General features: G+C 49.2%; 1 protein-coding gene across 1 annotated transcript; it reads left to right on the forward strand.

The window, feature by feature from the left end:
* Nucleotides 1-1,179: 1,179 nt before the first annotated feature.
* Nucleotides 1,180-16,153, forward strand: KCNA10 (potassium voltage-gated channel subfamily A member 10). The gene is made up of 2 exons (XM_043878055.1): nt 1,180-1,270; nt 14,546-16,153. Exon 2 carries the CDS (start codon nt 14,602-14,604, stop codon nt 16,132-16,134), a length of 1,533 nt encoding a protein of 510 aa, XP_043733990.1. The 5' UTR covers nt 1,180-1,270; nt 14,546-14,601; the 3' UTR covers nt 16,135-16,153.
* Nucleotides 16,154-26,154: the final 10,001 nt, after the last annotated feature.

A 26,154-nucleotide genomic window follows, 5' to 3' on the forward strand; every position in this document is an offset into this window, starting at 1 on the left:
GCATCATGCCAGCCCCCCATGAGAAAGAACAAAAAGATCTCCCACCCCAAGATCACCCAAAATACCCACCAGCAGAGCCTCTTGGGCAGTAAAGGCACTGTGCATCCACCGATGCCTGAAACCAAAAGGTGTACTTCACCTAGGCTACTACATCACTCTGCCAGACGTTGTTTTATGTGTATTAATTTAGCTAAATCTCACAGCAGGGTTGTGACAGATGAACTATTTATGGATGAAGAAATGGAGGCTCAGAGAGGTTAGGTAGTTTGCCCAAGGTCACACAGCTTGTAGCTGAGCCTGGATTTGGACCCAGGCAGTGGGCTCCAGAACCTGTGTGCTGAGTCACTGTGCTGTGGTCCCTCAGAAAGATTAAGGGATAGGCTCAAAATGACAAGCTGGTAAATGTAAACTCAACACCAAGCCTTCTAACACCAGTGCAGGCCTGTTCTACCTTTCTGTCTCTTCCTCATGCTGTTATACAAATAGAGCACCTATTTAGGCGATGAGGGCACACAGCTAGGACAGTTCCCTCTCTCTGCACTGGCCCTGTGGGGGTGTGACCTTCTCTCTCCTCCAGGCCAGGGCCCTCCCAGGTGTCTGCAATTCTGGTTGGAGTTGGAGAAAGGAGACTTCCCTGGCTGGTCAGGTCATGGTTCTATTCCCCAAGCACAGTGGGACTTGAGGCAAGCCCCCAGCTGTGCCCTTACCCTAGCCTTTCTCACAAGAGGCCAGGTGTGGGGAGGCCCAGATGGAGTCCAGGGCCCTGTCGAAGAATCTCAACACCAAGGATCAGTCACTGAGCAAAACCATTCTGACTTGATCACCCATTTATGGCCAAAATATCCTACAAGCTGGGAGTAATGATAGGGAGACACAAACTCACCACCACCACCCTCTGTGCCTACATGTTATCATTTGCTCTTAGGACACTGGGTCAGACTAATTCAGCCTCTGGGGTCAGCATCTGATCTGTGCACTGCCATCATTTTGCCAGGTTTGCCCCAGTGCCCTGCACTTTGCACCCTGCCTGCTGACCCTCACTGGATCCTCTCTCTCAAGCGTCCCCCGGAGGCAGAGACAGCCAGGGCGATCTTATTTCATAGGATAGGATTTCTGAATCCCAGGCATCAGCTGGGCAGGCTCCTCCTGCCAGTCTGCCCATCTGCCCGGAGACCAGCAGATCCCTTTGGCCATGGAGAGCTGACCTAGCAGAGCATCCAAGCCTACTCAGGCCGAACCAGAAGCACCTCCTCACCCACTGCTCCTGCTGGTGAGTTCTTGGCCTCATTTTCCCCTTTGATCCACATGTCAATTTCTGCCCCTGGATCTTACCCACCACATCAAAGGGCCCCAAGCATCTTTCTCCTAGAGCTCCTGAAGCATTCTCGGGAGATTGCAAGCATGAGCTCTCCAGATGGGCTTGTTTCCCAGCATGTTCTTAGGGAGATGCATCACTCTGATGGTCCACATTCCTAGGTTGTTTAGTTCAGAACCTTCCAAGAACACCAGTTTCAATCCCTCAGCTAAAACTGAGCCTTGTCTTTGAACCAGAAGAAAGCTGAGCTGTCCTAGGATCCCCACCCACTATGTTCATGCCTGCTCCAGAAATTCCAGAGCTTTCTTGGGGCTTAAGGAGGCCCTAGAGCCCCACTGCTCAGTGTCCCACATAGGAGCCGATAGAAGAACAGATCCAGAAACAGAAGAACTTTGGTCTAGTAGGACAGACCACAGCCTCTGTGGTATTTCGTCAGGCACATAGGCAGCTTCCACCACCCACCCCACCCCACACAGCCAGATGTCTGCAGTTCCACCACAAGTGCTTCGTTCCACTAGCTCATGCCTTTGTGTACCAATCAATGAATTATTCAACCAATATTTACAAAGGTTCTTCTATGTGCAAGGCAACATCCTAGATATTGGGGTGATCTGAGGATATGAGTCCTTCCCCCAAATCTCTCTAATAATAATAATAATAATAATAATGTGTGTTATTACTATCCTTACTTTATAGATAAAGCGGTTAAGACACAGAGATATTAAGTAACTTGCCCAAGGTCATACAGCTTAATACATCCTGGAAACACAGCTATGGGATGGTTCTTTAGGGAGGTGATCCCAAGAAAATAACTCAAGATTGAGAGTTCTAGCAAAAAGGAGAGGCTAGCATTTGGCAGTTTGTTGTTCGGTGTCCACACTTAGCCCCAGGACCTGCTTCCCCAGCCCTAGGCTGCCCTGGGGCAGGGGGAGGACAGTGAGAAGCAGGCAGGGGTGATGGGTGACTGCCAGGTGGAGCAGGGTCAAGCTGGTCCCTCCTCTCTGGTTCTCTGGAGGGTACCACATGTGTCCACAAGCCCCAGGACAGGCTGCAGAGACCAGATGAGGGTGGTGTCCCACCACAGTGCAGGAGAAAAAAGGCCCAGGATACGTGCCAGGCTGAGGAAGGTGGGAGTTGATCTGGGTATGGAGGAATCTGCTAGAAGCCTTGTATAGGGGAGACTGGGTCCATCTGGCTGTAAAATAACCACATGGGGAGGCCATGGTGGCAATCAGGCAGGAGGGGAGGTCTGAACAGGTGGATAGGGGAGTGGGAACAGCAAGATGTGACCTAAAGAAGGCAGATTCCCTCATGGTCTAGAAACTGATGGGGTATGAAGATCAAGGAGAAGGAAGGCTTTACCTGAACAAAGACCCAGACGGGAGCATAGCCTGGGAGAAGGAGAAAGCCTGTGCACTTGGACAATGATGGGGCACTGAAGAAAGACCCCAATTATGCTCTCAAAACCAGGCCAAGACAAGGCAGCTAGTCCCTGGGGCAAGCAGGCCCAGCCTCCTAAACACTTTATAATCAACCTTTATGTAGAACTCACATCTGTCTGGTGCTATTCTAATCTGTGTGTTTTACAAACAATTTACTCCTTTAATCAGTTTGACAGAACTAAGATATAGGTAGTCTCCCCATTTTACAGATAAAGGAACTGAGGCAAGGAGAATAAGTGACCTATGCAAACTTGCATAGGACTAGTTGGTCATAGTTGCAAACCAAGGCTCACTGACTCCAGAATCCAGGCTTGTAACCTCTGTTCAAGCTGCCTTCTGGGCAGGTGGCGAAAGGGATGAGACAGTTTTAAGTAAATTTATAATGATGAATTGTAACATGTTACTGAGAAAATCAGGTGCATCCCTAACCTTGAACAAGGATGCTGAAGTATTTTCCCCAGTGTCAAGGGGGAAAATTCCAATCTCATGGTCAATAGCAGTTACCTTGTAAGCCCTTACATTCCTGCCAGAAAGAATTATCCTGTGATCATTCTTTTCAGCATCGCTGCTGTTGCTCAGGATTTCAATGAATGAAGATGTTGTTCTGTCTCTTTCAAAAGATAGCTCTGTCCTTGAACAGTCCCTGTAGGCAGAGAGACGCACTGTCCACTCAGGGCCCACCCCACCTGGCAAGGAAGAGAGCCACGTGGCTGGCTCCCAAGCCCTCCAGGCCTCCTTGTCTTCTTTAATAACAGGACATCCTCCTGTTCTAAGAGGTAGACAGACTAGAAAGGGCCGGGGGTGTCAGGGCATACCTGGAACAGAAACATCTGTGGACGTGGATGGTTTGTGCAGCCGCAGGTTTGTACATGGCAGCCCACTCATGGGTCTCTGCATATTTGCACATGAGCACATGTCTGTCTGTGTGCACAAGTGTCTTGGTGATTTTCCTTGTAGCAAGCACGTATCTGTGACTATTTGGATGAGAAGGCTCGCGTAGCCATGTTGATGTGTGTGTCTGAGTATGTCTACGGGGGTCTGTGGCAGTGAGTGCCCGTGTGTGACTGTGGCGGTGTGTAGATCCACGTCTCTGTGTGTCTGTGTCCTGGGCAGCATCCCTGGCTGAATGAGACTAGGTCACAGACAGCAGTGGATCTGCTATTGTGGGACTTTAGTATAGAGGGGGAAATGTTGGCTTTGTAGCTAGAACACTTGCATTCAAGTCACAGCTCCATAACTTAGTGACCAAAGGACCTTTGACCAGTCACAGGCTTTTCTAGTGGGCTTCCCGGGGGGTGCTACTGGTAGAGAACCCGCCTGCCAATGCAGGATAAGTAAGAGACACAGGTTTGATCCCTGAATCAGGAAGATCCCCTGGTGGAGGGCCACTCCAGTATTCTTGCCTGGGAAATCCCATGAACAGAGGAGCCTGGCAGGCTACAGCCTATAGGGTCACAAAGAGTTGGATATGACTGAAGTGACTTAGCATGCACGCATGCTTTTCTAAATCTCAGTGCCCATAGTTTTTTTAAGATTTCTTTTTAATGTGGACCATTTTTTGAAATCTTTATTGAATTTGTTACAATACTGCTTCTGTTTTTATGGGGGTTGGGGTTTGGCCTTGAGGCGTGTGGGATCTTATTTCCTGGCCAGGGATCAAACCCACACCACTTGATGAAGTTTTAACCACTGGACCACCAGGCGAGTCCCCCGCTATTTGTTAAATGGGGATAATAACCCACACCTTATTATCATAGGACCATCATGGGACTCAAATCCTGTGTAGACACGCTTGACCAGCGGGAGCAAAGGTGATGGAAGTGGACAGGAGGGAGTACCTTCACCACTGGTGAGGGGCCATACACACAGTCCCCCTCAGATGGCCCCAGAGCTGCTTGCCCTCAGGCCGCCCCTTCCCTGATGAGCCTGCCTACACCTGCAGGCTTGGCCTGAGTAGGGACAGCCTCCAAAAGGGCCCGACTACTGCAGCAGTGGGGGTGTGACGCACGCATTTTAACAGTGCCCAGGAGGGAACAGAGAAGGGCCATCCCACCGCTACCCCTGACCCGTGGCCCCGCTGACACAAGCCACCAGCCTTTGTTGAGCATCTGTCACTTGCTCTGTGCTTTCTATGTGGCGTCACTTCCTCATCACACCCTTAATGAAGCAGGTGCCAGCAAGGCCACTTGTCCTCCGTCACACAAGACAGTAAGCGGCCAAGTCAGGCTTGAGAGCGGGCTCTTCCATCTGCCCAGAGCCTGATGTTTTAACTAGGCTGAAGAGTGCCTCCGGCTCCCAGGGAGCCAACCCCCTACAGACCCTCACCCCAGCCTGCTGACTCCACCTTCCCCATTGGGTTCAGGTCTCCCAGCAGGATGCTAGTCTCAGCTTCCAGCTTTACCCCTCTGATGCCTCCCAGGCTCCCATTTCCATCCTTTGTCTTCTGCTAGGATGGCTGGGAGAGCAGGGTACCTGGGTCACCTCCCCCTAGGGACAGGAGGGCTCCGGATGGTGGCTAGGACAGCAAGTCTTGCCTAAGACTCCCTCTCACAATTCCCCTCTTGGGGAAACTGAGGCCATTGGAGGGTGAAGTCCCCATCCTGACCACTAGTTGGGCAGAGAGGACCGGAAACTCTTCTCTTCAGGCTCCTACCTGAAGCTGGGCCGGTCATTCAAGGTGAACACAGGAGATGGGGCTGGACTGACGGCAGGGCTGAAACCAGGGAGAGGAAGCGTGAGAGCCACCTGGAGGGACAGTCAGCGGCCCGAGGCCTGGCTGGAGCAAAGAGGAGAGAGAAGCCGCTCCCAGAGGGAAGGAAGACGCCCTGTGGAGTCATCTTCACAGAGTGGACCAGGGACTGCATCCAGCAGAACAGGGACGCCCTCTTCTGCCTGAACATAGGCAGCACCAGTCTCTGCCTTCCAGCCACTCCTTCCTTCAGTCATCCTCTTATTCACTGGACAACAACCAGCAGAAGCCCACCCTGTGCCGAGCCCACTTGCCCACCTCCTCATCCCCCAGCTGCTCCCAGCCCTGTGACATCTGAGCTCGCCCTCCATGCAACTCTGAGTTTCCCGTCCCTGAGGCTCTCAGGGCAGCAGCATGCACAGTTGCCTGCATGATGACTTCTTTCAGCCAGTCTCTGACTCAGGGATGGCTGCCGCCTCACCTGAAAGTGTAGGAAGTGTTAGGGTTGCTAGGCAACCAAGGGCAACTGACTGCTCCTGATCACTGTGAACTTGAGAGGCCAGACTCTCAGACATCTTTGGAACATTGTTTTGGGAACAGCACAGGGCTGGACCCCCACAAAGCCCTGTCTGCAAGAAGTGCCCAGCTTAGTCCAGGAAGAGACCACCAGCACAACAAAGCCGCGTCTGCAGACTGGGGGCAAAACCGAAGTGCTCGAGAGGGAGGGAAGGTGGCTGGGGTCCCTGTGTTCCACCAGGCAGCCTCGAAGGCTTCCCAAGATAGACAAGTGTGAACCAAAGCAGCTTCTATCTAGAAATGCCTACTATGTGCCCTGCATGCTATTCACAACATATATTATCTTTTCCTCCCCCAAGAACCTTGAGGGAAGATATGAGTAGACCCATTTGGAGAGAAACAAAGCATTGTTTATGGAGGTGGTGATTTACCCAAGGCCACGTACCTACTGCATGCAGAGTTGAGATTCAAACCCAAGCCAGTCTGGCTCTGGGGGAGGAGGAGCAAAATTCAGAAGAGGGGGAGGTGTAAGATGTGCTGGGGACAGTGAGTAGACTAGCGTGTCCCTGCCTGCAAAGATGCCAAGGGACCAGAACATGACAGGGCTCTGGGGAGATGAAACATGGATCCAAAAAACTGTGTCAAAACCTTGTGCGGAGGTTATCACGAGGGCAAGAGCACCTCCCTGTCTCCTTAAGGAAAGTTGTGTCTGCAGGTGAAGTCAGAAGGAAGGGATGCAAGGGACAGGCCTGCACAATCAGTGACCCAGATGGAGGAAAGCACAGTATGTTCTAGGGGAGAGGAGGTTATTTCAACCCAACACACTGTCTTGGCACTGTGACAGGCATGGCAGAGGTATGAATGGAATCAGACGTCGTAGAAGACTCCTGAGTACAATGATCACTTCAGCTGTGGGTGAGGGTTCAGCTTTGAATACTGGTAATTCTATTGACGCCCCAGAATGGTGTGCAGATGAAACGCTACAAGACTCTAGGAAAACTACCAAGAACGGCGGGTAGAGTGCCCCAGGACGCTGCCCGGCACGAAGTGAGCTGTCCTCCAAGTACCCAACCCCACAATTCCACCCTCACTGGGGTGCCCCACCACACCCAGAATGTCCATCGCCTGCCAGGGGGCCATGGGGTGGGGGAAGGAGGGGTGGCCCAAGGTCAGAACCAGTTTCCATCTTGCTTACCATGAATGGAGCCAAGGACTATCCCCTGGTGGCTCAGACTGTAAAGACTCTGTAGGCAATGCAGGAGACCCAGGTTTGATCCTCGGGTCGGGAAGATTCCCTGGAGAAGGGAATGGCTACCCATTCTAGTATTCTTGCCTAGAGAATTCCATGGACAGAGGAGCCTGTCGAGCTATAGTCCATGGGGTCACATTCTATCAAAGCCCTAGAAAGCTGTGCAGATGAAAAGATACAAGACTTAGGGAAAACTACCAAGAATGGCAGTACCCTGGGCAGGTACCCAGAGAAAACCATAATTCAAAAAGTACATACACCCCAGTGTTCACTACAGCACTATTTACAATAGCCAGGACATGGAAGTAGCCTAGATATCCACTGACAGAGGAATGGATAAAGAAGATGTGGTACATCCATATTGTGGAATATTCAGTTCAGTTCAGTTCAGTCGCTCAGTCGTGTCCAACTCTTTGCGACCCCATGAATCGCAGCACGCCAGGCCTCCCTGTCCATCACCAACTCCCGGAGTTGACTCAAACTCATGCCCATCAAGTCGGTGATGCCATCCAGCCATCTCATCCTCTGTCATCCCCTCCTCCTCCTGCCCCCAATTCCTCCCAGCATCAGGGTCTTTTCCAATGAGTCAACTCTTCGCATGAGGTGGCCAAAGTACTGGAGTTTCAGCTTCAGCATCTGTCCTTCCAATGAACACCAGGACTGATCTCCTTTAGGATGGACTGGTTGGATCTCCTTGCAGTCCAAGGGACTCTCAAGAGTCTTCTCCAACACCACAGTTCAAAAGCATCAATTTTTCGGTGCTCAGCTTTCTTCACAGTCCAACTCTCACATCCATATATGACCACTGGAAAAGCCATAGCCTTGACTAAATGGACCTTTGTTGGCAAAGTAATGTCTCTGCTTTTTAATATGCTATCTAGGTTGGTCATAACTTTCCTTCCAAGGAGTAAGCGTCTTTCAATTTCATGTGGAATATTACTCAGCAACAAAAACGAACAAAATTGTGTCACTAGCAGAGTTGTGGATGTACTAGAGACCGTCATACAGAGTGAAGGAATTTAGAAAGAGGAAAACAAATATCAAATGCTGTATGTTAAGGCATATATGTGGAATCTAGAAAAATGGTGTATATGATCTTATTTGCAAAACAGAAATAGAGATACATACATAGAGAACAAGCGTATGGACTCCAAGGGAAATGGGGGGGGTGAGGCGGGCATGGGATAAATCAGGAGATTGGGATTGACATATATACACTACTATGTATAAAATAAATAACTTATGAGAACCTGCGGTAGAGCACAGCGAACTCTACTCAGTGCTCTGTGGTACCCAAATGGGAAGGTAATCCGAAAAAGCCAGGATGTGGATATAGGTGTGGCTGGGTCACTCTGCTGTGGATGTGTATATAGGTGTGGCTGATTCTCTCTGCTCTACAGCAGAAACTGACACATCTGTAATAAGCAGCTATGGTCCAGTTTTAAAAGTTAATTAACCAATTATTTTAATAGAAAGTTCCCTTGGCCCTTTGATAATCCTTTCCTCTCTCTCCCCACCCCGCTCCCCAGGCAACTGCTGATCAGCTTTCTGTCACTCTAGGTTAGTTTGTAGTTTCTAGAATTGTGTTTAAATGGAACTACTCAAAATGTACCTTTTTTATCTGCCTTCTTTGACTAGCATATTTTCCTATTACAGGTTTTTTTAATGGAGTTCTGATAAGGAAATGCAAGTAGTCAGTGATCAAGGCAGTGGGGGCATGGCAAGCCCAGGATGCTGTCTGCCACGCTTCATTCACTCACCAGGGGTTAACTGAGCTCTGGGTGTGCTCAACACCAGGCTAGGTCCTGGAATCATAGTGGTGCACAAAGCAGAGATGATCCCCGTTCCCATGAGCACGAACTTCTCACTTCTTTCACTCATGCATTCACCTGCTTAACAAATATTCACTGCACGTCCACAACCCTGTTTGAACTTGGCACTGCCCACCACTTCTTACACCCTCCCTGACCTTCATTAGACATTTCTCTATCCACCACATTGAGCTGGGTGCTGGGATGATGCAGTGGGGGATCATCAGATGTGAATTTTGTCACCTAAGACTGTGCATGGCAGAAGAAAAAAAAAAAACTGTAAGACACTGTTCTGCTCTCTCAAAGCTCACGAGAGAGTGGGTGCCCTGAGGCTGACCTGTGGAAGCTGGTACTCCAAAATGAGTGCAAAGTGGACCATCTGGGCAAGGAGATCCAGACTCAGGGAAGGTAGGGGGCTCTCCAAGCTGGACTGGCCAGGCTAGGTTTGCCAGACAAGCAGGATCCAAACAGCCCCCAAATGGGCATGGAGGAAGAGGAAAGACAGAGGAAGGAGAGGTGGATGCCCGGGAAGAGGCAAACCAGCACAAAGGCACAGGGGTGGGATCAGGAGAGTGGATAGGAGGGCAGTGAGCTGAGAATTCCTCCCAGGGCCGTGTGAGACCACATGGAACTTTTTTCTGCTTACACATATGTTACCTTGGCTTTACATATGGGGCAAAGGGGAGGGGAGTAGGGAGAGTCATTCCTTAAATTTTTGCAATAGCTCACTACGTGTTCTTACTGCCATTACCTCATTTAGTTCTCAGATTGATGTGGGAATTGCCATTATATTTCCCATTTTATGGATCAGAAACCTGAGGCTTAGAGAATCTAGTGATTTGCTTAAAAATATACAACTCCTAAGGGCTGGGGGGGGGGGAAAGGTAATGGCACCCCACTCCAGTACTCTTGCCTGGAGGGTCCCATGGATGGAGGAGACTGGTAGGCTGCGGTCCATGGGGTCACTAAGAGTCAGACACGACTGAGCGACTTCACTTTCACTTTTCACTTTCATGCATTGGAGAAGGAAATGGCAACCCACTCCAGTATTCTTGCCTGGAGAATCCCAGGGACGGGGGAGCCTGGTGGGCTGCCGTCTATGGGGTCGGACAGAGTCGGACACGACTGAAGTGACTTAGCAGCAGCAGTAGCAAGGGCTGGGGCAGAGAAGGAAATGGCAACCCACTCCAGTTTTCTTGCCTGGAGAATTCCACGGACAGAGGAGCCTGGTGGGCTACAGCCCATGGGGTCACAAAAAGTTGGACATGACTGAGTCACTAACACACACACACACACACACACACACACACTCTCTCTCACACAAGGGCTGGGGTGGAGCCTCAAGCCAGGTCTCTTGTCCCAAGGCCAGTTCTCTTCCTTCTGTCCATAATGAACAACAGTTACTACTCTAAATGCAGCGTGTCAGCTTCCCTAGTGGCTCAGTGGTTAAAAAAAAAAAAAAAAATCTACCTGCAATGCAGGTGACTTACAGGAGATGCAAGTTCAATCCTTGGGTCAGGAAGATCCCCTGGAGAAGGGCATGGCAACCCACTCCAGTATTCTTGCCTGGAGAATCCCATGAACAGAGGAGCCTGGCGGGCTACAAGTTCACTGGGTCACAAAGAGTCAGACACGACTGAGCAACTGAGCATGCATCCATGGAGCAGCTGTACAGGAGGCTCAGTAGACCTCAGAACCCTCTGAGCTTAACACTGTTCTCCCTCCTACACCACCTGACCCTCTTCAGCCACCCCTGGACCTGTCACTTTGAGCTGGAGGTGGAAGCAGCAAAGAGGAGAACAAGAATGGGGAAGGAAAATGGTCTGGTTCCCAGGAAAGGAAGTTAATTTGGCCCAAGAAGCTCTCCCTCCCTTCCACATTGCCTCCCAAACCCTGATAAGAAGGAGCAGGCTCCTAATAAGGACCCACTCTAGCCACTTGGAGCTGTCCCAGACCCCCGGCTGGTACCCCTTCCTCTGTCTGGATAAAATGGGGTGGGATTCATGCCAAGAAGGAAATAAACCCAAAGCTTCGCCCAGGGTCAAGATCCCAAGCCAGAAAGTACAGCTCTGAATCCACAAGGCAGACACAGAACTGGATTCCTGGTCCCACCTCTGCTCAGCAGCCCAGCGCCCCAGGATTGGCTCCCTAAACCATCACAAGGACCACTTCAAAGAAGCAGCAAATATTCCTCCAGGGCTGACCGTGTGAAGGGTCAGGATTCCAGTTCACAGCAATGGGCTCAGGTCTAGGAGTTCTTAACCGCAGCTCCATCCTGCCTTCCAACACTCTACAGCTCACGTGGTACCTGACACTCTCAGTGGTGGGTACATCCTCCCAATTCCACAATCAAGAGGCTGAAGTCCAGTGAAATTAGGTGGCTTGCAAAGGCCACACACTCTCATGAGATGGGATAGGTGTTCAACCCATCCTGGCCACTCTAACCTGAGCTCTTGGCCCCACACGTTGCCCCTGAACTGAGGAAAGAGGGTGTGGGGCCGAACGAGTTCTGAACTCTCACACTTCTGAGGCCCCGGGCTGCAGCTCCCCAAGAGGCCTCAGCTTCCATGCAGGGGGCCCCGTGATCTAGTAGGTCTACGAAGCAGGGAGGCAGGTTCATGTCGGGTCTCTGTGCCACTAATTGTGTGAACTTGGGAAGGTCGCTCGGCTCCTGTGACTCAGTTTCCCCACCCATGGATGGAAATCACATTTTCCACCCTCATATGACTATTGTCATTTAAGTGAAGGTGAATAAGTGAACATGGAATCACTTTGAAAAGAGTACAACCGTGTGCACTGCAGGTTACCCTCGTTGTCTGTAAATGAAACTATGTAAAGCTGTAACCACTACAGACTTTACCTGTCTCCCACTGTCACCCCCAGCCTGCCTGGTTTAAGTGTTCTCCTGCTGAAGTCAAAGCTTGAATGGACCTAAAGAAGGAATCTTAGTCTATGTTTGTGGATATCCAAGCTCACTGGCATGTTCTCCTTAACCCCATCCCCAAAACACACACACACACACACACACACACACACTATTACTTACTTTCCACTGCCTACAAAGACTTATAAAGAAATCATTCCCCATAAACATCTTGGACTTACAGAATGGCCATCATTAAAAAGTCTACAAATAATAAATATTGGAGAGGGTGTGGAGAAAAGGGGGACTCTCCTACACTGTTGATGGAAATGTAAATTGGTGCAGCCATTATGGAAAACAGTATGGAGGTTCCTTGAAAACCTAGAGTTGTGATATGATCCAGCTATCTCACTCCTTGGCATATACCCAGACAAAACTATAATTCAAAAAGATACATGCATCCTGATGTTCATAGCAGCACCATTTATGATAGCCAAGACATGGAAATAATCTAAATGTCCACCACCAAATGTATAGATAAAGAACATGTGGTATATAAATACAATGGAATATTACTCAGCCATCAAAAAGAATGAAATAATGCCATCTGCAGCAACATGGATAGATCAAGAGATTATCATACTAAGTGAAGTCAGTCAGAAATAGAAAGACAAATGCCAAATGCTATCCTTATAAAGCTCAACATTCAGAAAACTAAGATCATGGCATCTGGTCCCATCACTTCATGGCAAATAGATGGGGAAACAGTGGAAGCAGTGTCAGACTTTGTTTTTTGGGGCTCCAAAATCACTGCAGATGGTGACTGCAGCCATGAAATTAAAAGACGCTTACTCCTTGGAAGGAAAGTTATGACCAACCTAGATAGCATATTAAAAAGCAGAGACATTACTTTGCTAACAAAGGTCCATCTAGTCAAGGCTGTGGGTTTTCCAGTGGTCATGTATGGATGTGAGAGGTGGACTGTGAAGAAAGCTGGAGCCGAAGAATTGGTGTTTTTGAACTGTGGTATTGGAGAAGACTCTTGAGAGTCCCTTGGATAGCAAGGAGATCCAACCAGTCCATCCTAAAGGAGATCGGTCCTGGGTGTTCATTGGAAGGACTGATGCTGAAGCTGAAACTCCAATACTTTGGTCACCTCATGCGAAGAGTTGACTCATTAGAAAAGACCTTGATGCTGGGAGGGATTAGGGGCAGAAGGAGAAGGGGACAACAGAAGATGAGATGTCTGGGTGGCGTCACCAACTCGATGGGCATGAGTTTGAGTCAACTCCGGGAGCTGGTGATGGACAGGGAGGCCTGGCATGCTGCGATTCACGGGGTCGCAAAGAGTCGGACACGACTGAGCGACTGAACTGAACTGAACTGATCCCTTATATGTGGAATCTAAAATATGACACAAATCATAATATCTATGAAATAGAAACAGACTCACAGACAGAAAACAGAATTTGTAGTTGCCAGAAGGGAGGTAGTTGGGGAGTTAGGGAAGAATTGGGAGCTTGGGATTAGCAGATGCAAACGCTAGTATATATAGGATGGGTAAACAACAAGGTCTTACCGTATAGCACAAGAAACTATATTCTGTCACCTGTGATAAAATGTAATGGAAAAGAATATACATGAAAAACTGAGTCATTTTGCTGTACAGCAGAAATTAACACATTTAAATCAACTATACTTCAATAAAATTAAAAAAAATAAAAAACATCTTAGACTTAGGCCCAAAAAACATCAGTAGCTATGGGGTCCCCTGGTGGTTCAGATGGTAAAGTGTCTGCCTGTAATGTAGGAGACCAGGGTTCGATCCTTGGGCTGGAGAAGGAAATGGCTACCCACTCCAGTATTCCTGCCTGAAGAATTCCACGGACAGAGGAACCTGGCAGGCTACAACCCACGGAGTTGCAGAGTCAGACACAACTGAGCAACTAACTCTTTCACTTTTGTTGGCTTCTAAAGTCGCTGTTATGTGGGGAAGTTCACAGAAATAATGGCTATAACTTAATGATTCCTCCACCAAGCATTTTACACGTGCTGTCTCAGTTACTGTATCCTCTAAACAACCCTAGACTTAATTACAGAGGAGGGGCTAAGGCTTACTGCTGGGAGGACAGTGCTTGTCCACCCAGCCTCCATCTTCATCCTTCCTAACAGAATCCCAATTGGGTCCAAGAAGTAGTGGTGGTGGTGATAAGAACTGGTTCAATTCTAGACATATTTTGATGATATAATACCCAAGAGGATAGGTAACAAACTGGCCATAAAGTGTGAGAAAAAGGAGTTAAGGGTGAGATTGGGCACGAAAGTCTTGGGTAAACTGGAAAACTTTGAACAAATACAAAATTACACATTTTATTATCATGACCTCTCTCTGTCATTGCATGTGGAGACTCTGTTTGGATGGAGGAAATTTTCCCCCCTCAGTCCGGCTCTGTCTTTCCAATTTCTTCTCTCATTACTAGTATGCAGACTCCAAGGGTGCAAACTGGTTTCAAGAAGAATGTTGCCAAAATAACCACAAGGTTCCATCCTGAGCTAAAAATAAACCATTTTTTGACCTATTGGTAAACCTCATTTCAATGATCAAGAACCAGCTGAACCCTGTACTAGCTCTTTCATGATGCCCTTCTTCCTCTCCACAGCTCACAGCAGGCGGGGAAGACTGAGGGTCTTCATGCTGTTTCCCTGATCTCCTAGGATGGATGTGTGTGGCTGGAAAGAAATGGAGGTTGCTCTGGTCAACTTCGATAACTCAGACGAAATCCAGGAAGAACCAGGCTATGCCACAGACTTTGACCCAACCACCCCAAAAGGCCGACCTGGGAGCAGCCCCTTCTCCAACTGGAAGACCCTCATCAACGATAGCACCAGCCATGAGACGGTCTTCTCCAAGCTCCCAGGAGACTACATTGATTCCCCAGGGCCTGAGACAGTGGTCTTAAATGAAGGAAACCAGCGGGTGATCATCAACATTGCTGGCCTGAGGTTCGAGACCCAGCTCAGAACCCTCAATCAGTTCCCAGAGACCCTCCTGGGAGACCGGGAGAAAAGGATGCAGTTCTTTGACTCCATGAGAAATGAGTATTTCTTTGACAGGAACCGGCCTAGTTTTGATGGGATCCTATACTATTACCAATCTGGTGGGAAGATCCGGCGCCCAGCCAATGTCCCTATTGACGTCTTTGCAGACGAGATCTCCTTCTATGAGCTGGGCAGTGAGGCCATGGACCAGTTCCGAGAGGATGAAGGCTTCATCAAAGATCCTGAAACATTGCTCCCCACCAATGACATCCACCGGCAGTTCTGGCTCCTCTTTGAGTATCCTGAGAGCTCCAGTGCTGCCCGTGGTGTGGCTGTGGTCTCCGTCTTGGTCGTGATCATCTCCATCACCATCTTCTGCCTGGAGACTCTTCCTGAGTTCCGAGAGGATAGGGAGCTGAAGGTGGTGAGAGACCCCAGCCTCAATATGAGCAAAACAGTCCTCTCTCACACCATGTTCACTGACCCTTTCTTCATGGTGGAGTCCACCTGCATCGTGTGGTTCACATTTGAACTGGTGCTCCGGTTTGTGGTCTGCCCTAGCAAGACTGACTTCTTCAGGAACATCATGAACATCATTGACATCATCTCCATCATCCCCTACTTTGCAACCCTCATCACGGAGCTGGTCCAGGAGACAGAGCCGAGTGCCCAGCAGAACATGTCCCTGGCCATCCTGAGGATCATCCGCCTGGTGAGGGTCTTCCGCATCTTCAAGCTCTCCCGCCACTCCAAGGGGCTGCAGATCCTGGGGCAGACACTGAAGGCTTCCATGCGGGAGCTGGGGCTGCTCATCTTCTTCCTCTTCATTGGCGTCATCCTCTTCTCCAGCGCGGTCTACTTTGCCGAGGTGGATGAGCCAGAGTCCCATTTCTCTAGCATTCCTGATGGCTTCTGGTGGGCAGTGGTCACCATGACAACTGTGGGCTATGGGGACATGTGCCCGACCACCCCAGGGGGGAAAATCGTGGGCACTCTGTGTGCCATCGCAGGGGTCCTCACCATTGCCCTTCCTGTGCCTGTTATTGTCTCCAACTTCAACTACTTCTACCATCGGGAGACTGAGAATGAGGAGAAGAGCATCCCAGGAGAAATTGACAAAGTCCTCCACAGTGCGGGCTCAAGAATGGGCAGCACAGACTCTCTTAGCAAGACCAACGGTGGCTGCTCTGCAGAGAGGTCCAGGAAGTGATATCTCCAGGGCTTCTTGGCCCCGAGTCTCCCAGGTCTCTCTGTCTCTCTCTCTCCTCCTCCCACCCCTTGCTCTCTGTCTTTCCAAAACATATCATTTGTGACCACAGACCATCTTTGATTGGAAACTATTTTAATAAACTGATACTTCTGCTCTATTTTCTCAACTGTTTCTTTTCAACTGACTATAGAAAGATTCCACTCTCCTTTCCTGTAAGGGGGGAGTTCAGGTCCTTGGGCCTCACCTGTGGTGTCCAAGACCAGCAATGTCGTTGTCACCTGGAAGCAAGGAAATGCAGACTCCAAGCCCACCTCAAACCTGCTGAAGCAGAATCTACATTTTAACAAGATCCCAGTAACTGTCACATTAAAGATGAAGAAGCGCTAGCTCTGGTCTTCCTAAGAGGAAGCACCTTGAAAGGCCAGGAATGGCTGGGAGCAATGAGTAAGAGCTCAGAGTTGTTTTAATAATAGTACCATACACTTGTGTAGCATTGCTTACATTTTCCAAAGCCCTTTCACCTACATTATCTCACTGCATCTAAAAATAACCAGTAGAACAGACCAGGAGACGGCAACTTACCTAAGGTCACCCAGAACCGTGAATAGTCAGTGCTGGAACCCAAATCTCCCATCTGCTGGTCTTGACTATTATTTCCATGTTGTAGGTGAACAAATCAGAAGATGGCAACTTGCCTAAGCTCTCTCAGAATGGTAAACAGTCAGTGCTGGCACCCAAATCTCTTACTTGCTAGCCAGGTGCTCTTTCCACGTGAGGAGAGTGTGATAGAATTGAGGACAAGGCGGAGAGGAACCCGACGGATCAGTCTTTCAGAGGATCCAGGCAGCACATTTCCAGACAAGCACTATTTCCGTGCAGCCTGGGAGGCAATTCCGGCCTGGCCTCCTTCTCCTCAGTCCCTCCCTTGGGCAGTGGACAAGCAGAAACATTCTCTTGGCCCATCTCCATGAATTTGTGCAAACACTGGGGATCCTGTGTGTGGAGAGCATATATACCAGGGCCTCAGAGAACTGCTCCAGGAAAATGTACAGGGCCACCTACCTTGGGGTTCAGCTCCCCAAGTCACTAGGAATTGACCAGTAGCCTGTGGGGCAGCTGGGGTGGGAGCAGCAGGACCCTTAGACATGCGTGCAGAGGCCAGTCCCTATCCCCAAGAAGGGCGGTTGTCACAGGAACTGAGGAACTGCCTTCCTGGGAGAGGATCTTGCTCAGCCCATCATGATCCCAGGATTAGGAAGTGGAGTTGGGATTCCCCTGAAAGCAAGGAAGGAAGTCTCTACTCTGTCTCTCCCCCTCACCCCTCAAGTTAGGAAGCCCGTCCCTTCCTCAGATCAAATAACAAATGTCTGGTCACACTTCAGAGAGTCAACACCAGAATGCCCCTGGGCATTGCACAGTTCCACTTTATACAACTCAAACCATACGCCCTCAGCATTTAACCTTGGAACATACCCAGTTTCACACAACCCTGGGAGACACAGCACTGTAGCCCCAGGTACCACCATACAACTTCCACTTCCAGGGAGACTAACAAATGAACTGGTGTGGGGGAAAGCTGATCCTCTCCTCTCCTATGTCCTTAGTCTAGGCCCTAAGAAACTGGACTTAGTCACCTTAAGCCTCCATCCTGCTCTAAAAGTCTCAGTCTCCTTCTTGCACTTGTTAACTCCAAGATGTAACTTGGCACTGAGTCAGAGAAAGATCTGGCCTTGGCTTTACAGGCCTTGGAGCTGGGCCAGCAGGACTCCTGACCCAGACCTGAGCCTCAGGGTTCTGAACTTTGGTATACCTTCCTCACAATTTCCTAAGTTCCCTTTCAATTTTCTTCTTGAGATCATTCTCCAATTCTCTTCACACCCTTTGACTTCCAAGCATAGGGTTGACCAGATGTCCTGGACTCACACCTTGAGGATTACCCTGAAGCCCTGTGTCAGGCTCCAGTGCCAGGATGGTGGTCTGGTGAACAGATTGCTCCCACTGTCTGGGGTGGCATGTCTCTTACAGGCTCACACAAGCTCAGATGCCAGGATGGTGATTGGCATTCTGATTTAGGGGTGATGCAAATTTTTATATACACCAGGGCCCTTGCAAAAACTATTTGCCCAGAATCTAAAGCATATTTGACAAAAGAGCCCACATGCCTGCATTCTGCCTTCTGGGAGCCACGTCATCATAATCCTTTATACTAAAACCTCTCCCCACAGAGAAACCCTTTACCCTCTCATGTCAGCCCTCCAAAGTAGATATTATTACCCTCATTTTGCCATATGAGGAAACTGGTTCAGAGAGGTTCAAGGGCACACAGCCAGAAAGCAGTAGAGAGGGATGTGAATCTAGGTCTCTTTGATGTTAAAATGTATCCCACCAGGCTGCCTACCCAGAGCATCCTAACCCAGAGAACAGCCTCTGCTGGAGCGAGGAAGTGGGGTTGTGTCATGATACAGACTGGGCACATTCCTGGGAGCAAGTAGGCTCTTCACCTAAGGCCCCTATTTTCTTATTCTCTCTAATTTTATGTTCAGAGGCTGTGCCACGTGTTGCCTTACAGCTTCACATATTGCAAACAAGGTAAGATACTTAGATTCCAGAGCAGACTGGACCAGTGTCCCCAGAGGCCAAGACAGAGCCCTGGAGCCACAGCCATTCTCTTCCTGGGATCCTGTAGGAAGAGTCCAGTCTAGCAGGGCGGAGGGAGCCACTCTTCTTCTCCAGTCAATCCATTTATCCCCAGAAGTTAAGAGGACTGATCATAGGATTCTGATGCTCATGAAGCAGGTCCAGGCCTTCAGGTTTGAGTCAGGGAATGGGGCTGCAGAAGCAAGCCCTCCAAGACACCGCCCCCACCTCCCCCGCCGCCATGCCACTGCTGCCAAAAGGCCTGGTGGCATGGTCTCTGGGTGCCTGCACTGCGTCATCTATTTCTTCTCCAACAACCCAGGGATCTGTGGTCCACAGTGGAGCACCCAAGATGGCTTATGACAAACAGAATGGAGAGAGGCAGGGCAGGCAGGACAGGGCTGCCCGGGGGTCAAGTGCCAAACACAGAAGGAAAGACATTCCCACTCTTATCAAGGAGGGAAGGACGGGTCAGCAGCTGGGCTCAGAGAGGCCTGCTTTAAGGAGGGCAGGAAGGAGCCCTGAGGCTTCATTCAGCCAATTAATATTGATTGAGCTCCTACTGTGTGGCAAACAATTTATAGCCACTGAATAAGGACGCAGAATGAAAAGTGTCCCTTTAAATTTTCACAGTAAAATATGCATAATGTAAGAGAAACAACAGAAACATTTTCACAGGATGCTATAATTTGCAGAAGGCTTCCAAATCTTGTGTTTTCTTTTCTACCATGTCATGCTGGCTGTCTTTGCAAAGAACTGTTCAGGTCAGGACAAACATTTGTGTCTATTCATCATTCTCTTTTAAAAATGCTTTATAAACCAAAAAGAGTTTCAAAAACTTAAGGATTTTTTTTACTAGAAAGCTTTCTAGATTTGAAATAGAAGGACTTGGCTGAGTTCTTGCTAATTGTACTTTGACCTCAATGAGCCTCAGTTTCCTTATGTGGAAAATAGAGATAAAAAAAATACCTACCTTGCAGTGAATGGGGCCATCCCCCAACCCCAACATACACACACAGACAGACACACAGCAGGGAGTAGTTTCAGAGACCTCCCAGCTGCCCTCTTTTACCCAAACTGGCCACCCGGGCTCCTCAGGACCTCCACAGGCTGCCAAAGTGGCTGCTTGGGACCTGCCTTCCGTTTGAGACAGGTCCTTTTGTGACTTCTTACACCTGTCATTCTTATACTTGTACTCAACCTCTTTGAGCTTACTTCCAAATCTAAAAAAAAAAATAATGTACAAAGTTGTACCTGCCTCACCGGGCTATTGGGAAGAATCAGTGATGGGGTGTTATTAAAAGTAGCTTATGGCTGTAAAGCACTACACAAATAGAAGAAATTATTACTCTATAAAAGCTGTCATTTTAGACCAATTAACACTGCCCAAGTGAGTATAGAACTAACTTTACTATCCAAGTCAGATCATGACCTGGTCTCAAAGATAAAAATTAATTTCAAAGACAGTATAAAAATATAATGAATGGATACAATGCAGGGAAACTAGTAGGAGTAAGGATAATATTATGCTTAATAAACAACTGCCCTCTTCTGGATGTTCTACACACGTGTTTCATTTCCTCCAAAACAATTGCTGTAAGGTAAGTATTATTTCTGTTTTACAGATAAGGAAACTGAAACTTCAGAAAGTTAAGTAACTTCTCCCTCTGCTACACTGGGGGGAATCATCATAGGCACCCCAAAATCAGGCTGATCAGATATAGGTGGTACTCCAATTGCCCTGTCCTACCACTTTCTCACCCAATGACCCAAACCCTATGTCTGTCACCCTCAAGTCACCTCCACCCAGAGGCACACAAAAGGTGGTGATGCCACCACATGGGCCACAACACTCCCTGTGGTCTGCGACGTTGGAGAAGCTGAGTTTGGAGCCTCCACCCCCACCATACCAGCCCCTCTAGGCCCACACCTGTGCAGAGGCCACTCAGAGGAGCTCAGCCACTCGTCTGAGAAGGCAGGCTCTGCAAAACACCCAGGACAACCTCCTGGCACAGACCTGCAACCACAGTGTGGCCTGGAGTCGCTGCCACTCCAGACGCCCAAGCACAGGCTATGTGTCCTGCTTCCCTAGCTTGGCCAGAAGCTTGTCTCCTGATGGTCCTGCCCAGCCCTGGCTCTGCTCTACACACAGTCCCTTCCCTGTGACTTGCTCAGCGCTCCCTGATGTAGCATGAGCTGGTGCAAGAATGCCTCAGGCAAGACGCTTTAGTTGCAGGTGGCAGAAACCGAACTCAAATGGAACCAAAAGAGAAGACTTTATTGGCTCACATGACTGAGAAATGCAAGAGAGCTGATGGTAAGCCCACTGGGCCTGGGGACTCACACACCACCTTCAGAGTTCTCATTGCTTCTGCCCATCACCTTTGTCTGGACATGTAAGCATTCTCCATGGAGAGGGAGCATAGCAGTCCCCAGGACCCAGTCTTATCACCAACTAACGAAAAATATATAAATACGTACAATCACCTTTAGGGCTTCCCAGTGGCTCAGTCTGCCTGCAATGAAGGAGACCTGAGTTCGATCCCTGGATGGGGAAGATCCTCTGGAGAAGGGAATGACAACCCACTCCAGTACTCTTGCCTGGGAAATCCTATGGACAGAAGAGCCTGGCGGGCTACAGTCCATAGGGTCGTAAAGAGTTAGACATGAATGAGTGACTAACACACACACACTTAATCACCTTTGTATCTAATTACTTCAATTCCTCACACATTAGATCCAAAAGATAGGCGTTTTCATTTGTCTCTGACTGTTTAGTCACTCAGTGGTGTCCGACTCTGCAACCCCATGGACTATAGCTGCCAGGCTCCTCTGTCCTTGAGATATCCCAGGCAAGAATACTAGAGTGGGTTTTCGTCTGTCTAGTCCACTGCTATATTCCCAGGAGCTATTACAGCAGAGAGTAGTTGTTCAATCACTGTTTTTTGAATCAATAAATTGTCCGTTCAAGCTCCCCCTCCCAATTACCCTAAGGAGTCCAAACCAAGACACTCTGTAGGCCTGGGGAGATCTTATTCTCCTCCTACTCCCAATCTCCCCCAGATCCTAGACCTACAGGCTGAAGATATTTCTTAATGAGGAGTGTGACAATAAGTGACCCTTGAAGGCATTATGGGGGTGGGCTCTGGGACCTGGCTGCAGTTAGAAAGGGGCCAGGGGAGGCCTGGCCTAGCGCATGCTCCTGTCACCCTTGAGGAGATCATTCTGCCCTTCCCCTGGGACTGCTCAGCCTGGCGGACAGAAGAGAAGATGGCAAAGAGAGCCAGGACCCCCCTCTCTCTCTGAGAGCCCCACTCTGAAGGTGTCCCTGTCTTGGACCCCTGGGTAGATGATTCTACCCAGAAGCTGATTCCAGCCCCCTAAAAAATTAAATGCATTCTCCTCGTGGAGTGCAGCACTCCAAAGGCCCTTTGAAGTGAGAGGAAGAAAGCTGCCCCGTCTCCCCAGAGACCACTGAGTCTAGAGACAGGAGAACATTTGCCCTCAAACGCAGGGATAAAAAGGAACTGGGGGAGGCAGGGAGCCGGGGAGATGGGGGAAAAGGAAGATCAGACACATTTTTGTTATTGCTTCTCAGGGGAAGCGGAGGTAAGAAGCTGCCTGCAAAATGTCACCAGCTAATGAATGCTATTTCACTCCGGTGCAGAGGTGTCAGTCAGGAGGCAGGGAGAGGGATGACAGCCATCCTCATTAAGGACTCTGGGTAGATCTGCTGCTCTTCTGAGCTGGAGGGGCCAGGGCTGTGTCCCTTCCTTCCCACCTGACCCTATAGTTCTATTGCTAAAGTGAAGAATAAATATAAATGTAACAGGAAAAATAAACATGGCAAAATAATACAAAACTACCAAGGTTATTGTGAGAATTAAATAAAATATGAAATTCCTTAAGTAAGTAAGTAAAGTCACTCAGTCGGGTCCGACTCTTTGCAACCCCGTGGACTGTAGCCTACCAGGCTTCTCCCACTGGATTTTCCAGGCAAGAGTACTGGAGTGGGTTGCCATACCAAAGGGTAAAACATGCTACCAAGTAGGAGGAGATGGATGAAATCTAGGATAAAAACTCCCCTGCAGGTAGTAAAAAATTCAAGGGCCGTGGCTGTGCCTTTTTAATGTTGGTACCTAACAGTTGCTCAATGAATCAAGGGAGGAAAGGAGGAAGAGAAAGGGGCAATCCAAGGCAGAATGAAGATCACAGGATGGCAAACCCAGAGGTCCCCAATTCCCCCCACATCCCCCTAAATAATAGTAATCGTGACCCATTCACCTGGAGAGTTTGTGTTGAAGTAACTCCTTGACACAGAATTTTCTGTGCAGGCTCTGAATTCTCTGTTTTCTGAGAGTCCAAGGAGGAGAAGCAAGGACAGCGAGATCAAACCAGTCAATCCTAAAGGAAATCGACCCTGAATATTCATTGGAAGGATGGATATTCAAGCTGAAGCACCAGTAATTTGGTCCTGATGCAGAGTTGACTCACTGGAAAAGACCCTGATGCTGGGAATGATTTGAGGGCAGGAGAAAGGGATGACAGAGGATGAGATGGTTGGATGGCATCACTGACTTAACGGATATGAATTTGAGCAAACTCCAGGAGATGATGAAGGACAGGGAATCGTGGTATGCTGCAGTCCATGGGGTCGCAAAGAGTCAGACATGACTGAGCAATTGAACATAACAAAGCAGAAGAAGATAATGAACACCCACCATGTGCCCAATTCACTTGCTTAGGCGCATTGATGGCTTGCTCACTCTGTCCCCACTATGAGCCAGACACACCAAAAAAGGCTCTGGTGTTGCAGAGACTGAGAGTGGTCCCTGCCCTTGGGGAGCGGAAACGACCTTCACAGAAGAGCCAGAAAGCCACACCACCTCCCCCTCCCCACCTCCCTGGAGGATGGGTCTGAGGCCTGTGCCTCCTGATAAACCATCAACATTCTGAGCTCTCCTGTGAGTAAATAGCCAACTCCATGCCCCCCTTTCCCTGGCTCCTTCAGACTGGAGGGGACCCAGCCCCATGTAGACCCAACCCACTAACCTGTCCTAGATGGCTGTCATCCCTCTGCCTGCCTCCTGACTGACACCTCTGCACCGGAGTGAAATAGCATTCATTAGCTGGTGACATTTTGCAGGCAGCTTCTTACCTCCGCTTCCCCCAAGACTGTGAACACAGCCCGGTCTCCCACCAGACACTCTGCCCCATTGGAAGCCCCACATTCAGACGGGAATGAATCTGAAGTGCAGGAGGACAATTCTGCCAGCGTTGACAGAAATTCTAGTCCGGGAGAAGTCTCCTGACAGGAGAGCAAAGCGAGAGTCATGCTCCCTCCTGGGTTCCGAAGGATCAAATACCAAGATGTTTCCCTTCCAGTGGAGAGAGAGGGAAACAGGGTTTTGCATTTCCCAAGAGAGGCTCATCTGGCCTCGTCTTAGGGAGAGTGGGGACCTCGCTGCAGGGGGTGGTGAAAGAGGCCAGGCCTGTGTCTCTCTGTTCTTTGGGGTGACAGAGGGGCACAGAGAGGAAGGGAAGGCTTGTGGCTGGGGCCTGAAGTCTAGCATGTTGATAACGGAAGAGGTTTTTGTTTTTTTTTTTTACAAAAGCTTAAATAAGTGAGTAGAAAGAGCTGTAATCTTCTCTTTGAAACTGGATAAAGGGGCAAAAAAGAGGGGGAAAGCTAAGACTAAGAATAGTTCCTTAAAAAGGAAAGAGGTGTTCCGATGTCTTGAAGTTTGTTTTAATTTTCTCAAAAACATCATCTGTAAATGAAATGCTCAAGCTCAACTGTTTTAATGACAGATGGGTGCTCTTTTAAGTCAAGTAGGCTTGGAGCACTGTGCTCGCTGGTAAGCACAAGCAGATATGGCCGTGTTGATCTGGAAAGTCAGGATATGCAAGGAGCTGGGCCTAGACAGCCCCTATTACAAGTCCAAGTTGCTCACACTCCCAGACACGCAATCCTTTCAGCTATAATTTGGAGCTATTAGGGCATATCTTTTAGAGATGCCAAGAGAATCGGATGAGATATCAACCACAAAACCCCTTTCACAGAATTAGCACTAAATAATTAGTAGACTTCTGAGCACCTCCATGAGATCTCAAAAAAAAAAGGTTCAAAACATAACCAGGGTGCCTGTTGCCGCTTGCTGGCAGCGTACCTGAACTCAGGTGGCGTACTACTTGGAACACCCCTGAGCGAACCTCTGGCTTCTGCCTCTATGGGACCCTTAGGACAGCACCGCATTTTCCCAAAAGCAAGGATGCCTCCTTCCAACTCCCCTGTGGCACTTCACCATGTCCTCAGAATTCCCTTCTGTGACAGGAATAAGCACAGTGGTAATTAAAGCTGTGGTGGGTGCATGCATGCCTGCTAAGTCGCCTGACTCTTTGACACCCAAGGGACTGCAGCCCGCCAGTTTCCTCTGTTCATGGGATTCCCCAGGCAAGAATACTGGAGTGAGTTGCCATGCCCTCCTCCAGGGGACCTTCCTGACCCAAAAATCGAACTCATGTCTCTTAAACCTCCTGCATTAGCAGGCAGATTCTTTGCCACTGAGCCACCTGAGGACCCAAGACCTGATGCACCCAAATAAATAAATAATTTTTAAAATATGTACTTACTATTTCACGGTTTCTGTGGGTCGGGGACCCAGGCACAGCTTAGCTGGGCCCACAGGCTCAGGGTCTCTCATGAGGCTGCCACCAGGTATCCGCTGATGCAGCAGTCCCCTTCGGGCTCAACTTGAGGGCAGGGATCTGCTTCCAAGCTCACTCACGTCCTTGTCGGCAAGACTTGGTTTCTCCAGGGCTTCTGGACTGAGGGAGACAGTCCCTGTCCCTCCTGCTGGCCAAAGGTCACCCTCAGTTCCTTGATGGGTGAACCTTTTCACAGGGCAGGAGACAAAAAGGCAATTTGCTTCCTCCGAGTGAGCAGGTGAGAGGCAGGAGTGGGGCAAGTGAGGCGGGATCTACAGTCTTTGCCAACCAGCCCCAACACTGATTCTCCATCATTCCCAGGTATTGGCTATCAGCAATTCATTCAGTGTGGCCCACACTCAGGAGGACTGGGGCATGGGGTTTTGCGGAACAAGTGTCCAGCTGTGATGTCTTGCCTTCAGTCCTTGGTTCTCTGAGTTTATGTAAGGAGATCATTGCTATGGTTTAGGGGGCAGGGGGGCTATGTTGGGGATATTTTATGATATTCTAATGAACTGGTCCTGCAACAGCCATAGAGAAACGTCACCCTCACGAGAAAGATGGCAAAATGTGCTCTGAAGGAAGTGGATTTCCAGTGTCAGTCTTCTGAGGAGGATGGTCTTAGACAGGTGGGGTCGGTGAGTGCCTCTACTACACCTTCCTTTTCTTGGAGAC

Source organism: Cervus elaphus, chromosome 20, assembly GCF_910594005.1.
Source record: "Cervus elaphus chromosome 20, mCerEla1.1, whole genome shotgun sequence".
Taxonomy (NCBI): Eukaryota; Metazoa; Chordata; class Mammalia; order Artiodactyla; family Cervidae; genus Cervus; species Cervus elaphus.

Bases quoted from the DNA above. Each gene is read 5' to 3' on its own strand.
- KCNA10 (XM_043878055.1), top strand. From the start codon at position 14,602: ATGGATGTGTGTGGCTGGAAAGAAATGGAGGTTGCTCTGGTCAACTTC.